An 18,161-nucleotide genomic window follows, 5' to 3' on the forward strand; every position below is an offset into this window, starting at 1 on the left:
GAAGTTGTTTAAGGAGAATGCAATTAGTTCTGATATTCAACCTTGCTTTAATGAGAGAATTTTGCTCAGTAGTGCCTGAAATTGCAAGGGGATGAGGCAGAAGTAAGGAGAAGGTGGATCTAACAAAACTTCAAGCAACACATTACTTCCATCTGAGCTGACAGTAAGTACTGGGTTATTACAGAGGTCACACACTTTGCTCTCCTTGTCTATAAGAAGAGAGAGGGGTGGCCTCATAAAGTCTGTAAGAAACTTTACCTTTAGATACTGCATGCAGCGTGCATAAGGAAAACAGAAATAAAGAGATAAAACCTGCTTGACACAATCAGCCAGGATAACCCAAGCTGATTAACGGCTTAGCAGGACCTGAGAGAAGAGACTGAGAACTTGCACAGATCTGTGAATGGAGGGGAAACACAGATGATCGCTGCTAGATGGATCAAGTCAGAGTTTAATCCTACATGGCAAATGTAAAGGAGGAATCTGGAACTTTCTGCCCCAACTGGAAACAAATTAGCCCCAAACAAGAGTAATGAATAGAAATCGTCTACTGCACCCAAGAGCATTTCAAATTATCTTTTACCTGGCTAATAAATTAACTGTGGTCATAGGCTTTTCCAAATTAGCTCTATGCATAAAGGGAGAAAAGCAGCAGCTGGACACCTAACACTTAATAACTGTGCCACTTAATACCACTTTTCAAGCTTAAAATGCTGCTGTGTTCTAACATGGGGGATGTTCTTTGTGTACACCTATATAAAAAAGGCACCTAAAATACACTGACAGAAAATTCGTAGGCCTGTGCTGCTTCTACAAAAGTGGAAGCAGTAGAGACAGAAAAAAAACAGTTAACAAAAATGACCGTGAAATTCTTTGAAGAAATTACACAGACCTGAAACACAGTGAAAACCTCAGGTTTAGACTTGTCAGAAAAATGCAATGGTAGAAAAGCACAGAAGAGCTCAGGGGGTTCAGAAGTCTTCTAACTTCTTTTAATCAGCCACTCTATATTCATATTCATACGCATATATAGCCGATCTCTATATTCAAGTAGACCTCTTCAAAATTGCTTTATAGGCACTTTCTTGAACAAGTGCATTCTAGTAGTCTGATACCTCATTCACAACCATCTCGTGCTAGGTTGCAAGCCTGCTTTTAACATCTTTTGCTTCACATTTGTACAGCAGAAGAGCTGTGCAACACTACATCTGCTATGTTTCGCTGAGTCTGAGTCCTTTCCCCAAAGTGCTTTTTACCTGTTTCAGATGCTTTTTCAGCTCTGAAGCTTCTGGTTCTGGCAGTGCTGGCAAAGATTCTGCATTTGTGGGAACGATCACCTGGAATTAAGCACAGGTAACAAACTAAAAATTCCCCAGCTAGACCCATTTCCAAACAGCTCCTACATCTCCACTGCTCTTGAAACTGAGGAATAGAAGACATAAAACTTTAAAACAAACAAAAAACCCTGCATCAATACTTGGATTTTCTTTTTCTTACAACTATTTAACATTATTTACAACATCATAAACAGTGCAAGATTATTGTTTAAGCTTAAAAGATTTATTCAAATTTCTCTATACTCATCCCTCCAGAATCTCCATTAAGCACAAGATGTTACACACGTTTCCCTTTAAGTAGCCTTGCTCATGACACAGTAGAAAGTGGGATACTTTGTCTCATTTGAATCATGACAAAAGATACTGCTGGAAGGCTCTTATCAGATCTAGATTCTTATCTAGGGCTATAGCAGGCAGGGTGACAGTTACCCAAGAAGATGGCTCAATCATTTATAGAGGATTTACCTTCTATGAAATAGCCAGGTGGATTAACTGAAAAAGAATGCTTTAAGAACAAAAGAATCAGGGAGAGACATGAGACACAACAAGCAACAAAATCATAAAATTTAGGACAGAAGTGACAAAAGCAGACTGAGGCCAATCTACAAGCACAGACGTTCTTAAATTCTCACTGTCTATATTGGTAAAAGAGCACAGTTATCCAGAAACAAAGCATCAAGTCCTTATGAGCATCACTTACCTTATTGGTATCCAGGTCAATAAGCCATACATCATCAGGCATTTTAAAATCTAGTTTGTAAAGGAAGAAACTTGCTGGAACACCAATGATGTAAGGTGTAGGGGCTAGAAGCAACTAAAAGACAGAGACATGGTAATAAGGACAAGTTCTGCATTTGATATCACTATATTCTTGTCAACTTTTTTTTTTTTTTAAACAGCTACAGTATGTTTACAGCAGAGGAGACAACACACAAAGCACTGATAAGGAAGTCACTGATGTCATACAATAAAAAAAACCAAAAACCCTCCTGCTCTAAGAGCTTTAATTCTCATCTAGAACAATTTGTCATTTTTTCAGAGATATACTTTTATATAGAGCTGCACAGATCTAATGAAAAAACTTAGCAAAACTAACAGCTTACAATGTCACGGACCAAGCAAACACACGTGTACACCCTCAGCTCAAACTGAGTCTGTGCTGTTGTAAATATAGCATTACCCTTACAAAAGCTTTATCCTTACCCCTACCCTTATAATGGTAATTTAATTTCAAAACTATAACAAGTCTAGGAAGCAGATAAATAGAAGAAACATGGAAAACCTAAGGGGAATTTCTTGTTGCTTCTGATAAGGGGATCAGCAGAGGGAAAAGACTTAAATCAATAAGCCACATAACAGCTTGAGATCAGCTGCTAGGGAGGCTAATTTATCCTTTAATCTAGAACACCTGGTTACCTACAAGGGACAGAACAAATCTGCAGCATTAGCTGCAGGATAACACTGAAGGAAGAAAATGGCCTGAATTCTGCCTTTCTAAACAAAATAATGAACTCCTGCAGAGCTGATGACTGGTGAAATCCAGGCTCCCAGCTGAAATAATATGACACTTTATACTTCCAAGGACAATAAACTGCAGGCAGAAGTTTCTGCACTCTGAATCATGACCCCTTAAGATTCCTTAAGTACTGGCATGGATTCTCCCCAGCAAACCTTAATACTTAGTTGGGAGGGCTAGGCTGGAAGTGTAAAGTCTTGTCATAATATTGTAGATCCATGGTGTTCAAAGAAGCTACCTCTTTGAGTCACACTATTCACCAACCAGGTTTTAATGATATCCTAAATAAAAAATGTTACGTACAATTTAAATAGTCAGTGGTGCTCAAAGAACATTCTTTGCAAGGCAGCGTTTACTACAGTCCCTGAGAAATCATGGTGGATGGAAACAAGGACTACTATGTTTTCAGAGGTAACAGAAACATCCTTTGCAAAAGACCAACGAAGGAAAAATATGTACCTGTTCTGCAGAGGCCATGCAGGTGGGAAGCAGAGGGATCACCGGAAACATATATTCTAATGGGTAGATCATGGCCACAAAGGCCATCACAGACATTGAGAGCGCATTATAATCCCGAGACTGCAGTACAACCTGCAACCACAGAAACTCACATTAGCTTTTGCAGCAAACATTTGCTTCCGGTACTCCCAGCCAGGGGCATAAAAATATCATGGGCTGCAGGACCTTGTTTTGTCAGCTGTGACCTGGAATGACCCTCAATTAATCTAACTGAAAACAAAGTTCAGGTGCTTTTTAGAGTGAGATCAAAACTTTTCAAAACAGGCACCTCAGAAAGACATTTTCCTTCCACCCCTCCAGGCAAATTGATATCAAAGACTCTGGTAGACAGATAGGGTACACTCCAGACAGGACAGACTCCAGTCTACCCTGGCTTTTGAAAGGGTAAAGCTTCAAAGATAACCCTTCCCTTCCTACCTTGTGCTCCAGAAGGATGCAGGTCAGCACCTGAAGACAGGCATCCACTCCCAGCAACTCCAAAGGCAGATGCAATGGAAAATCCACCAAGGTGAAGCGGGATGGATCAGGAAGAGCAAAGGTCAAAGCTGGATGCAATTCATGTGGCAAAACTTCCACGTCCACCCGCTTCTGACCAGCGACAGGCATTGGCGAACGCAGCAGCCGGTATATCCAGGCCTCAATCTCCCGCAAGTCGTGTAGCAGTGTGCTGGACTTCTCCTCCACCAGGAGTGAGCCTGTGAAAATTCGCCACGTTGTATCCCTAAAGAGGGAGAAACAGAAGATCGATACTCCAAGGGCTTCATTTGACAGCCATTTGGCATGGCTCTTCAAGGGAAAGGGCAGAGTCACCAAGAATTAAAAGACACTGCTAACGTGCTTGGCCAGACAAGGGAAGAGAAGGTAGGGATTTAAACTAGCTGAAACAACTGTGGGGAACTACGGATCTTTCTATGGCAGAAATCAACACAAGTTTGTCACATTGGCCCAAGAGTTTGTGCATTCATTTAGATGGCTCATAAAGGTTACCCAGGTGCTTGAAATTCAGCGTCTAACTAGAGTACTCTCTTATCTTGCCCAGAACTACAGCAGCCTGAATGACTGTAGGATTCCTTCCAACAGTTCTACAAACTTTTGCAAGAACAGGAACTAGTAACCCGAGATAATAAAAAATAAGCCACACCAAGATGTCCCAGATGCTTTGGCATCATAAAATACTTTTACACTGAGTCTCAAATTGCCTTGTATTGAGATGAATAACCCACGGCAGAAGTGGCTGCATTTCAGCTGAGAATACACGCTTCTGAAAGTTGACTGGGGAAGGATTTAACTACCCTAGCTAAAGCAGACATTCTTCTATGCCCTATACTATCAACCTCCAAACATGCAGCTCACAGACAGGCTGGCCAAAAAGTGTGTACAGCATTGCCTTAAGAGCTTCAAAATTTGAAACTGGATCTGACAAGGGAAGCAAACTGGATAATCTATTCCAACCCTTAATGCTGCAGTACTGCATTCACAACGGCTGTGAATCTGTTCTAGCCACTGTGAAAAAATCTTCAGCTTAATAAATATCTTCAGCCACTGTAATAGATCTGTTACAACAGTATGGCTCAAATTAGAGGTTCTACCTTACAGTTGATACCTTAAAAAACAAAACAAAACAAAAAACAAAACCAGCACTGGATGCCTCATAAAGAATTAAGAAGTTGCAGAAATTTGGACGGGTCAAAAGAAGAGCAATCTGAAACCACCCTGCTTCTCATCCACCAGCCTCCCCTCAACCACTTGTAATGCAAAGGACACTAAGCTGTTAATGGGCACACGCAACCTTCTGCAACCTCTATGGATTCAGTTTCGCTTTCATTCTGCCACCGCTTTGAAACCACTCTACTTCTTCAGGTCACAGCTCACAAAGCACGTGGTAATTCAAACTGGCAGCTTCGCTCTTCCCACTGATGGATGCTTACCAGTCTTCACCCATCACTCAGTTCTTCTTCTCTCAGCTCTATGAACTACATCCAACAATGGCAAATTTTTAAAATACCACGTGCCATTCAAACACTAGAAAATGTCAACGCTCCCTTCAAAATACAAATGACTTCATAGAGCTGAAGAAAATAATGAAGTTTAGCTCTTTTCTGCCTCAGGAGTTACCAGACTAAACCAAGTGATGAAATAAGCTCCCTTCATACTTCAATTTAATAAAATTATTTCCATTCTGAGAGAATCACTTTTTCCCAACAACCAGTGGATTCAGGTGATAAATCTGTCAAAGCAGGAATCAGTCAGAAACCCAAGACACTCTCCTAGAACTATTCTAGAGCAGCAACCCAACAAGGAGATTACCACACTGTGAACAGGGGCAGACTTCCTCTTTAATACCAGAGGTAAGGAACTTACATATACACAAGCATCAGATGCTCTGGCATATTTTACTTTTGACAAGTTTAAGTTGGAAGGTAAAAAGCTATAAAACTGAGATTATGAACTATCTCACTGCCCCCACTCATCTTCGCAGTAAGATAATTCCCTCCTTCTCCACAGATTCATTTTATATTTGCTCTTTTCAATTCATGAGTTGGAAAGGAAAAAATATCTTCCTGGAACATAGAGGTTAGGTACAATAATACAAATATACATCCACAATTGATACACTTGATACTTGTTCTTTCTGTACCCTATAGTGCAACAGCTTTTGTTGCATACCTAGCATTGTAATAACAGATAATGCACCAAGATACTGTTAAATTTGCTGTTGCAAACCTCCATTCCCATATGCTTCATAGACAACTCCTTGGTTCTCTCTCTCTCCTCCCTCTCCTCCTCAAATCTTGTACTTCAATCTCTTTCAAACATCCCCACTTCTCTTACCTCTTCTCTCCCATGCTGAAGTTCAGATTACTTTTCATAAACCTATAAAACACACTTTCATCATTTCCCTCTGGCTTTAAGTTGAAGTTGAAATATCTCTGTTATTTCTTACTGCTTCTAGTCTGCCAGAGAATTGTTAGTCCTGATGTGCACTATCACGGAGCTTATACTCCAAAGCAATAACCATAGCAACAGCACTCAGGTTCTGAGAAATTGTGTCAGCTGCTAGCAGCATAGTGCCTTCATATTAATATCGAAAATTAAAGTCATACTAGGTGACAAAACAAAATAGAGAATTCTTACACAAATCAGCACAAAGATTTCCATTTTCTACTGTGATTCTGGGTTAAAACACAAAAAGGTCAACCACCAACTTCTTCTGCAACCTCACCTATAACAGCAATTTGCCATGACAATTTCACATTTGGAAACAAACAGAGAGAGGATGAAGTTCTTTCTTCCCCCTCAACATACCTCTGAACCCCACGAGGAATTCCCAGCTTCTTGCCCAACAGTCTCTCACTACAGCAGTCCACAAGTCTCTTGAGGGTGTACAGACACTCGCGGAAGGTGGAGAAGAAAGGATAGTGACTAAGGATGCACAGAGAAGTCAGAGTGCTGTTTCGAGAACGATGGCTGCCTTTGGCCAGACGCTTACTGTGTGGCGACCGATTCACATCTGGGGTAGGCTCTGTACTTGGGGCCTGCAGTGAAGAACCACTCTCTGAACTCTCAGTGCCCACATCCTCTTGGGGTGCAGACGTATCCCCAGACTTAGCGATTTTCTGTCCCTCCCGAGCTCGATGTCCTCCGGTGCCTTCTCCCTTCTCCTTGGGTACTCGCTTCTGGAAGGAGCGGTAGAAGTTGACACAGATTCCATAGCGAATGACACCCGTATCCTTGTCTGTGAGTGTGAAGACAAAAGAAGTGTCATCACGGAAGCTCATGCGTTTCTGCCGCACACTCAGGCATCCTTCTGGCTGGCAGAAGAACACAACGTCAGGTGGTAGAGGAAAGTCCACGTGGTCTTCTAGAGGATAACGTCGTAGCAGCTCAGGAGTCTGAGCAACACTATCACTACTTGGCTGCCTACAAAAACAAAACAAAACAACAGAAAAAACAACAAGCATACAGTTAGTTAATGCCATGAAAAAATTTTGTTAGCTCACTACTGATGTGTCAGGGGCCTGCAAGCTCAGCTTCATCTTTGGCTGTTTTCAATCCTAACATCCAGAAAAAATGCAGCACCTCAGTCATTAGCTACAGTTCTCAGTGTAGGACAAGCCCGACAACCACAAAAAGGTTGAATAAAAAAAGTCTACACCATCATTATCAAGGCCCAACAAGGAGCCATTCTGCTTGACTCCGAGTCAAAAAAAAGGAGTTTCAGGAGTATGTTCTTCCCAGGAGAATATTGTGCTGTCACATTTCCCTGACTTTGATTTCCAAAACAAGTTTAACTGCATGGGACAGGGAACACTTGGGTAGAAAAGACACTTTCCCATCTCCAAACATAGTCAGATAAAAATTCAAGGGATGATCAAAGTGGAAAAAAAAAAAGAAAAGAAAAACTGAGAAAACCAAGGATTTCCTAGGAAAGGACTCAAATAAATGATGGAGTGATACACTACGATATTATGGGCAATGCCCTGCAGAACACGGTCTCAGTGCTCTTGTAAGCAGCACTCTACAGTACCAATAACACACAAACCCGTGTCCCCTTGTTCTACCTATCCCACAACCCTGGGATTTTTGTTGACATATAAGGAAGATGTAATGAACAGATTTGGACTGTTTCTTGAGAGGTTTCTAGAATAATTTATCACAATATCCTGCCAAGGCAAACAAAGGAGGCCCCCAAGGTAGGAGTAAAACTCCATGTCAGTCATGAAAGCAGCACTACAATTTTACCAGGTTTCACAAAAGAAAGCCTGCGTAACACAAGTGTAGCAGAGCCAACACAATACTTTTAAAATACTTTCCCACCATAAAACATGCAATAAACGTTAACAGTTCCAGCAGAAACACGCTGTAATCACAAGCTAACAAGTACAGGAAAAGATCAAGAATGGTAATGCTTTTCCAGTAAGAATGAAGGAAGAGGATGAAAGCAAACAAAGAAAAACAGCAAAAATAAAGCTGCCTTTAGTCAGACAAAGAGTCAATTGACCAAGTGATTCTAGCATACAAAAAAGACTTTCATTTATTTGTTGAAGCACATTAAAACTCTTTTTTATTATTATTATAGTCATTCTAAATTACGCTGGCTTCCATTAAGTTAGCAACAGAGTTCCTAACAAGTTCCATGGACCCAAAACCTCATCCTGTAAAATTTTCATTAAAAAGTTCTAGCAAGTAAGCAAGGCAACAGTGCTTGATTATTAGGTTGGATTTGAAGTGCAAGTTACTACAAAATCTGGGTAGTAATACATAGGCCTATTTACTACCGTGGCTCTCTGAACACTGTACAACAAATCACTATTGGAATAGAAAGGAAGACAGACAACACTGTTTATTCCTGTTTTTTCCAGCAAATGAACATATTCTTTCAAGGCATTAACTATCCTCCTAACACAGTTTTTCCATGAATGTCACCCAAATAATGACTGATGGAAGTATAATGTGAGATCCAGAAAGTAAAGGAAAGAAAATGTCCCCCAAACAATCCCTTTTTGCCTTGACTCCTTTGCTATCAGGTTCTGCCATTTTTACAGTAACTAGGATTTAGTAAGCATGATACTAAATGGTTAAAAAAATCACCGACAAAGTACCAGGGAATATATTGTAAGCTCATGTCTTTGCAGTAATACGCACTAAAGACAGAAAGACAAGTCCTCTTAGACATTAAGAAGAATTACATCTAATAAAACAGAATACTTCCAAAAGACATTGCTACTGAGGTACCATGGATAACAAACTGTAAGAGTAAAAGCCACATGGACTACCTAAGGAAAGAAGTGCAGTGGAAGCTACTTAAGTCAACTCCACCCCCTGTCCTTAGCAGCTGTTGAAGCACCTATATATATACGATATATGAGATGACAGGACTTCAGGCAGTAGCAATCTAGCGACCACTGCCTAGCAAAAGGCAAGAGTAGCGTGGGAGTCCAGAACTGATGCTAGCAAATCCTTAATTGAGAAAAGGTGACACTATGAGCATCACTGGAAGAGGCAGTTAGCATTTCTTCCTTCTTTTCCTTGTCACTTTCTGACCTACATACTGAAAACTGGGTTGTTTTTCCCCACAGAGAATGAGAAAATAATTAAACCACTGCCAGTAAAATACAATAATAAAACAGTTACTACTTAGGAAATTACTTGTATAATTTCCTCCACTTAGTCTCAATATTGCACTCAAAGCATTTCAAAAAGAAAGTAGGTAAAGCAACAAGCTGATGCACAAAAACCACTTATGTTTAGAAATGAAAGTACAACACACTTTGTAGCACACCCATTAAATAAACTGGCAGAAATTTACCACATGAATTTCGAAAAGAGAAAAACAACATTTGCTGTGCATCTGCACATTAGACAAAAAAGCACACCAACCCCATATTTCATACACTCCTTAAGCAGATAAGTCTAACGTTTTATTAATCGATAACTAATGAGTCTTTAAAAAAAATAAATTAAAAGCATTAATGTAGTTTCTACGAGGATAAATGAGTATTAGGAGGAGAATCAGACAAGTAAGACAAGTTTCAGACCTTTTTTTAACTGAGCTTACAGATTACTCTTCAAAAGCTAGAAAAGTAACCCCCACCAGCATTTGCTTACACACGGCTTTCAGTATTTTCAGTTTGTGAATCACCCCGTTCTGATGTCAACAGAAGCAAAGACGATTAGACACACAACCTACGAGTCATATATAAACGGGCTATTCTTAGTCACCCTTTGTAGATCCTTGAAGAGGAGGATGCAAACCACAAGCTAAAAAGCTCTGACTGCAGTAGTATCTTTCCAAAAATGCCCTAGTCCTACTACATGCCCCCATTCTGTATACATTCCAGACAACACTTCTTCAGCACAAAGTGCTATTTGCTCCCACTCTACTGCCTACACAAAGGCACAGCTGAGAATATTCTACATTACCTGGCTCCGATGATAACAAGGTAGTCGAGTAACCGAGGGCAGCTTTTCTTTTTCTGCACCATTGTCCTTGACCCCTTCCTATGTCATCTCAGTGAATTGCTGCTCATCAACCCAGCAGCCCGTTGTCCAGTCAGCTGTGAGCAACTGCCCCAGGGAGCAAATCACGTGGAAATGTCCAGCAAGTTCAACCTATAATCAAGAAAAGCAAGAGTGTCAGAGGCGTAATCAAAAACACCAAATACATAGATATATGTATTATTTATGTTTCCTAAAAGTCTGTGTTTTAGGCAGTCATGGCCGTTCACAGATATCTTTCTCTTCATCAGTATAAAACAGACAATCTGGCATTTAACATCCACCTCCCCTTTTCTGGATTTCTTCTTCAGAGATTCAGTATCTAGAAGGGCGATGACAACAACCAAAGAGTGTCAGGTCAGTATTTGCTGGATCTCACCTTCCTGTTCCTGGTTGCAGCCAGACTCCACAGCTGACTCAGTGAAGCCAACACGAAGAGGCACTACAGACCTGTCTCTCCCTGCATCTGCCAAAACCTTGCTTTCAGCCCAGCGTTATCCCTTGCTTTGTGCAGGTATGAGTGCTCAGGCAGGGACAAGACAAATCAGACTGGGGTACCAATACGAATAAAAACTAACACTTCTCTCTCCTCCCTTGCCCACGTCACTTCTGTTCTTACTAAGCAGCCACCCAAGTGCTCACGCACTGGGAGCATGCAGCCAAGTATTACCGCACAACTACAGGTGGGAGCTTACTTCTCTACAAGCAATGAGGTAAAGTAGTTTCTTCCTCAGATCTGCTACTATCCTTCCTCTGGATTTTACGCACTAAGCACATTAGAACAGAAAGAGATTGATGAAGATCTTTTGGTTGTTTACCCTACTTCTCCCCTTTCACATTACCATAGGAACCTGAGCTGAGAATACCTTGACCCTGAGATGGTATAGGCTTTGACATGATGTCCTGTTCTCAAGCTGCTTTAACTCTGAGTTGTTTCTCTCTGAGCAGGGCCCCTGTGGTGTGCTTTTCTCTGTACAAATATCCAGCCTTTGGAAGGACAAATTGTCAAGCAGTGCTTGAAACTCGCTGCAGCTAAAGGAAGGGAGAAGCAGAAATGAAGGCTACAGTGGAAAGCTACTGCAGAAACCCATCACGTTGCAGGGATCAGCACTGTTTACCCAAGCACTCATAAGGACAGTTTAGTCAGGATGAGCACTACCCGCATACTGCAGAAGCATCAGCAACACTCAGGAATTGGTGCAAACTGACAAGGGTGACCAGACTCAAAGACAAAGGCCAGAGCAGGCACTAATCCATGGTCTCCAGTAACTGGGGACATGAAGTGCTCAAAACAACACTCCTATTTCTGCAAGCTCATCCCAGAAAGAAATGTTTATATAAAGACACGCAACAGGAAATGCATCACACCACAGGATGGACAGAATAGCACAGAAAAGCTGCAGAAGACTCTTTATCAGACCACAGACATCTGTGTCAGACCAATATCCAGCACTAGTCCTCACAGACATTAATGTGGTGCCCTTGTCTCATCTACACATTAGAGGCTCCAGCCCTTGTAAGTGTCTTCTATTTGCAGACACAGAGCTACAGGAACAAAGTCAACGAACAGAGGAATTTGCCAATGAATAATGTGAAATCCAGATTTGACAGCCCAGTCTTACACTCACCTATATGAAAGTTTTCATGAATTTAAATACGTTTGCTCTAAAGAATAATATGAAGCTAGCAGGAGATCATTTTGCAACAGGCAGATGCAAAGCCCTGCCTTCCAAGTGCCCCAGTCCAGAATGGTAGCAGAATGAGGTCTGTCCTGCCATTGTTTCCAGCTTTCACCTGGTACAACAAATGCACCTCACAATTCAGCACTGTATGGATCTTAGAATATAAAGCAACATCAGACAATACAATTTACTGACTGCATAAGTAAAGAGAACAGAGTGGGACATTAATTTCTAAGACCAAAGAAGAGGACGTCTGTGAGGGACAAAGTGAAAATTGCAGGACAGAAGCCATAGGAATTTTGGTTCACTGAAATGTTATCTTGAAAAAGACCAGATTTCAAACCATGTCCAGAAGGAACAAAATTCTCAGTTCTAAAATGTCACTGGAACATCTCGAATTTCTATTTATACCCAGCCAAGACAATCTGTACCCAGTTCAGATCTATAGTGAACCATAGCATGTTGTTTACTGTGAAATCAAGACTCTTTAGCAAAGTCTGCTGTGATAGAATCACAGAATTGTAGGGGCTAGAAGGGTCCGCTAGTGAACATTGAGCCCAACCGCCCCCACCAAAGCAGGCTCCCTACATCAGGTTGCACAGGTAGGCATCCAGGAGGGTCTTGACTTTCTCCAGAGAAGGAGATTCCACAGCCCCTCTGGGCAGCCATTCCAGTGCTCTGTCACCCTTACTGTGAAGCAGTTCTTAGGCACATACGCGTGGATCTTCCCGTGCTTCAGTTTGTGGCTGTTTCCCCTTGTCCTGTTGCTGTGCATCGCTGAAAGGACAAGAGGAAATGGTTTCAAACTAAAAGAGAGGAGATTTAGATATTGGATTTACATTGAATATAAGGAAGAAACTTTTTACAGTAAGGGTGGTGAGGCAATAGAATAGGCTGCCCAGAGAGGTGGTGGATGCCTTGTCCGTGGGGACGTGCGAGGATGGTGCTCTGAGCAACCTAATGCAGCTGTAGGTGTCCCTGTTCATCACAGAGGAGTGGGTTGGACTAAATGACCTTTCAGGGTTCCTCCCAACTCAAAGATTCTATGATTCTAGATTCTACGGGCTGAGAACACCTCCTCCTCCTGAGCCTGATGGAAGAGACTGACGGAAGGTGGAACAATTTCTGAGGTCAGATCTGGATGGACTTGCTATACTGGTGCAGCTGCTTCATTTTTTGTTCATTCACCTTGCCAAGATAGCAGCGCATGACTCTTAAACAGATAGTAGCACTTTGGCACAACTGAGAGAGAAAAAAAGGCATTTTCAAAGTAGTGCAAACCTACCTAAAACTGATGATAGTATATTAATCTAGCACGGGTAGCCTACAGTAAAGGGGGTGCCCTGTGAAACACCTAGCAGTAGTTGTGTGTCTCAGAAACAGCCCAGCAGAGGACTACAGGCACAGCCTAAAAGCATCCTTCACAGAGGACAGCATCACTTGAGTCAGTAAGAGTTCCTTATGGATAAAGCAGCAGATGCACCCCAACTGTCTGCACTTTCCACATATCCATAAAGGCTGAGGAGAAGGACATGCTAAACTGAATTGAAAAAAACTTAAGAGAATGAAGTGGGAAAACAGTTTTTGGAGATGCAGAAAGACACTGTCAGAAGCTCTTTGGAAGAATGTGAATAATGCACAGATTTCCTCCTTTCCTGCTGCAGAGTGATAATACCTCTTTGCCCTACTGAAAACATGCCTGACACAGTACAGACACATCTTTAGTCTGCACAGCAGTATTCCAGCAAAATGGAGGCAGCTTGCATAGAGACTTAACGCAACCAGAATTAGCTCACAAGCAGAAGTATCACACGGCAGAGACAGGAGCCTTTCTACAGCATCACAAGGCTGAAGCCAGCCTGGCTCCGGTTCTTGGTTGCTATGGTAACAGATTTGGCATATGCCGGCCCTTCAGCTGCTTCTCTCCTTGCTTTCCCCGGCTCCAGCCTGGGTACAGCAGCCTGCCACACACGCGAGACCACGCAGCCACCACATATGTGCAAGCTGTAAAAGCAGAGCCGCAGGTAATCTGATTCAGCTCAATCTCCATAGCAACCCAATCTTCGTGCCCAGATCTCGGCGTGCTGGATCTATTTATGGCACAGCGGCCGCGCTCCACCCCTTGCACCACAGCTCCCAGCACTGCCGCCGGGCCTCACCAAAGCACAAGGACTGCCGGGGTACGCGCTGACCGGCCCCAGCAGCGCAGGCCCCGAGCTGGTGGCACCACTGTGTCCACGATGCACTAAAAGCCTCCCCGGCAGCAAGGTTTTCCAAGTGCACAAACGCTCCGTGGATCAGAAGCTGCTACTGGTCACTGAAAGCAAGGACCCTCTGCAGCTGATGAGATCCTCTCCCCTCGGTACGCACACGGCGCTCCTGCAGGCAGATGCTGCCAGTGCCTTATTGCTGCACAAAAGTGCACCAGCACAAACGCGTGATCCTCGAGGTAGCTTGCAGATGGCAGAAAACACACAGCAGCCCTTGTCCCAGGGGCAAGGCTGCATCCAGCAGCAGGTGTTCGCGAACTGCATGGCTCAGACATTCATCTGCTAATTGCTTCCAAAAAGAAGAAAAAAAAAAACAAACAAGAGCCCTTGAATTGGCCTTGAGAGACAAGAGGGTGAGGAAGTATATGTGAATACGGTTATTCATTTTATTCTACCGCACTCCTGGGGAAAACCACCACCACTAAACTCGTGCTGGAGAAGCGCAGAAGCGCACACTTTTACGTTCCTCGTCACGAAGAGAAAAATAACAACAGATTGCAGCCTCAGCCCCGCCTTCCCTGGAAGCCCTTTGGTTCAGGCTGCAGCCCCTACTCTCCTCCCCACCTGCAAATCACAGGTACCCATCCCACGGAACAGGAATTCTGGCACAAGGGCCCTCTGCCAACCCAGCCAGTCTTCCTGCACCGCAGGGCTCACGCCTAAATTCATCTTTTAGGTAACATTAATCTCTGGAGATTTGCAGAACAGAACAGCAACGTAAGCGCTTCGGCTCTCTGCCTTTTACTTCTTCCAAATCAGTCCATTTCCCCCCTCCTTGCACGACACCGCCATCACAAAATACAAAAGCCACATCATTTCTCTCTACCTCGTCAGCTCTTTATTGATCCTCAGACCTCCACTGACGTCTGCTCGTACACCTTGCAAAGGGAAAAAAAACAACAACCAGTCAAAACCTACAGAAAGCCCCCGAACTAAATTCGTTTCACCTTCCGCAGCCACTACGGGATTATGCTCTTTTCTAAACGGGAACAGCTTCCAACTCAAGTTCTGAGCTGAGAAACCTCCTCAGCTGCTGAAGGACAGCCCAGGAGCTTCCATCAGCTCGGCACAGGACAAGTCAGCCAGAGTGCCCCTGTCACGGCCACCAGCAGCTTCTTCCAGAAGCCTGACAACGCAAACGCACAGCCATAAAGAATGAATAAGACAACAGAGCACGTGGTATTTAAATTGCGAGAACTGCTGGATACAAGCGCAGCTCCTGAATTATTCACAGCCTTTGCTCTTGTCCGTCTTTCCCCAGTCCTGGGAGCTCAGAGGAGGGCCTTCTGTGGGAGAGGAAGAGACGTGGGGCAGACACGCAGTCAGGAGGAGGCAACCAGCAGCTTCTGTCCACACGCAGGCTTCAAGCTGTGCCACGACTCCCTGAGTAAGAGGACCTCTGTGGTGGCACCACCCCCGCCAGGCACAGGGACTCACTTCCTACCTGGATGCTGGTCACAGCGGGACAACTGGCACGCACCATGGGACCCCTACAATAAAGCCAAGCTGGTTATGAGGCTGAAACGGGGCAAATTCAACCAGCAGAGACACACTGAAATGCCGAGAACGGGAAAATAAACACAAGCCTAATTAATTAGCTACCCAGCTGTTCTCACCTATGCACTGGTACCCACAAGATCCTATCCTTTCTGCCTTACCTCACTCTCCCGCCACATGCCACCCACCTCAATTACTCCTTCTGTCTACACGCCTTCCTCTTCTTTTCATAAACACTGTGGAAGAGCTGAAATTCCTACTCCCAGCCCGATCCTACTACTACTTCTTGTGACAAATGATAGTACCAGCTGGTCAAAGCCGCAAGCAGAGCCAAGAGAGAAGCCCACTCTCTCTCTGCCGGAGCTGTGCTAGGTGGGACATCACGTTACACTCACCCACACGTAAGCACGAGTGAAGTGAGATCCAAGCCCAGAAGAGACAGGAACGGCTTCCAACACCCCTCACGGTCAGCGAGGGACAGAAGGGGCTGAGGGGGCCTCCCAGAGCCACCCCACCAGAGGGAGGGGAAGCACCACGTCTGCCGGGTCCATCTTATGAGTCAGAAGGGAGAAGCAAGATGGTCTGTGGGAAGAACACGAGTGCCCCAAGCATGGTTTAACCGCTACCGAGCGGAAACTGATACAGACACTGCAGCAGAGCAGCTCGGTGTCCTCGTGTGAAGTAATTCTGATGAAATGGAGCAAGCACCTTCATCACCAAAAGCACTCCCACCACCTGGTGAGACACGACGAGGCAAAGGAGGCAAAACTTTCCACCCCACCCCACAGGAGCCTCTCTGGAGCGAGTCAAACCAACCCCGGCAAGCAGACGCAGCAAAACTGGTGTCAAAGCTACGCATAAGGTGAAGGACAACCATTTGACACTGGCAGTGGGAAATTCAGTTAGCATAAAAACAGAAGTAGGACGCAACAAAGACAGCGACACAGATAACAAAGGGCTTGCAACCCTGTGCAACACAGCAGCCGAACCCACGGATATGACAAAGAAAAGGCACGGTTTAAGAAAAAAGGCTGCTCTGCCCATCAGACAACACTCAGTTCTGAAGGGCATCAGACGCATTCCTGACAATCTGGATATCTCTGCCCTGTGTGTAAAAAAAGCAAGGTTGATATCCCAGTTCTCACAAATACCACGTAGGGGAAGTACTCAGAAATTAAGTCATAAAGAACACAGAAGAGAGAAATCACAACAACCCTCGCAGGACTGACCCAAGGCAAGGTGATGACCGCCCCAGCTGTGAGCACTGAAGGCTGTGGAAGAAAAGGAAACCATGAACCTTTGTTCCTTGCTGCCACACTGATGTATTTTTTCCTCACACTGGCCTAGAAAAGCACCAGTCTCTCACTTGACTGCAGTTCCCGAGAACAAAGCAAGAGGACTGCCTCAGAGTAGGAACTCCAAGTGCATGCAAGTGGCTCTTCTTACTTTTACATCACTACAAGGGTCCTGCTAGCAGATGAGAAAAGGAAACGTAGCAGCAATTAACACAACACCTCACAGCTCCGTGGGTTCTGACCTCAAAAAGCACAGCCCCCCATTCGGGAGCCCTCAGCTGTGAGGAAACGCCAGAGCTCACAGCAGCACGTGGGCCTCTCTTCAGCTGCAGGGGGTGCAGCTTTAGTCAATCAGTGCAGCTCCGAGAAACAAATCCGGAGCATGTGTCTTGATTATCAACAGTAATTTTCATGTGCTCACAATAGATTTAAAGGCCCCAAGCGACACAGAACCTCCTATCTCCTGAATTATTTTCTCTCTCGGCCAACAGAGCAAAGAGAAGAAGAATTACAGAGGCTCGGTTACAGAGAGCACACAGAAGGTCATGGCCACGCTTCCTCACAGCTCTTAAGGCACAGAAAGAGAAGCTGCAAACCCTTCTGTGATCAAATACACACCACAATTATTCCACACATTACCAGATTATCCCACTAAGAACATTCTCTTCCAACTGAAGCCTCGTGATGCTTATTTTTATTTCACTTGTTGTTAGGTCACCAACAATGCTTTTCCTTCATGAGAATTTACACTGTGAGAAAGCTGGAGATCACTTAAACTGTGGAAGTTAATCTTACACAGTAAGATTTGATTCCAGCTTCCAAATGCTTTCTTACATATTAAGAGTTCCTCCTGTTTCTATGAGCTTTCCTCACTCCTGCAACCCCCCACTCATTAGCTGCATTCTGCACGTTCTGCCTTTGCGCTGAGTAACGATGTCAAAGGCTTTCCAGCAAAGGGGCTGCCCCGAAATGCAATGCATCTTAAATGTAACGTATCCTAAATGCCACAACAGTAAGGCCAGAGGACACCGGCAGGAATTACTCCA

At 43.8% G+C, this 18,161-nt stretch overlaps 1 protein-coding gene across 45 annotated transcripts in view; it reads right to left on the reverse strand.

Moving 5' to 3' along the window:
• MADD (MAP kinase activating death domain) overlaps positions 1-18,161 on the reverse strand; it is a 67,245-nt gene that overhangs the window by 46,931 nt on the left and 2,153 nt on the right. For 44 of the 45 annotated variants that reach the window (XM_015287180.4, XM_015287179.4, XM_025151374.3 and 41 more), the window contains exons 2-7: positions 10,297-10,485; positions 6,679-7,293; positions 3,790-4,093; positions 3,313-3,444; positions 2,038-2,151; positions 1,257-1,337 (exon numbers count right to left, since the gene is read on the reverse strand). In XM_015287180.4, coding sequence (XP_015142666.2) covers positions 1,257-1,337; positions 2,038-2,151; positions 3,313-3,444; positions 3,790-4,093; positions 6,679-7,293; positions 10,297-10,358 — 1,308 coding nt within the window. In that variant the 5' untranslated portion in view covers positions 10,359-10,485. Of the gene's footprint in view, positions 1-1,256; positions 1,338-2,037; positions 2,152-3,312; positions 3,445-3,789; positions 4,094-6,678; positions 7,294-10,296; positions 10,486-10,750; positions 14,886-18,161 lie in introns of those variants that run through there. The other variant, XM_015287156.4, reaches the window with a different exon arrangement.

This window comes from Gallus gallus, chromosome 5, assembly GCF_016699485.2.
Source record: "Gallus gallus isolate bGalGal1 chromosome 5, bGalGal1.mat.broiler.GRCg7b, whole genome shotgun sequence".
Classification (NCBI taxonomy): Eukaryota; Metazoa; Chordata; class Aves; order Galliformes; family Phasianidae; genus Gallus; species Gallus gallus.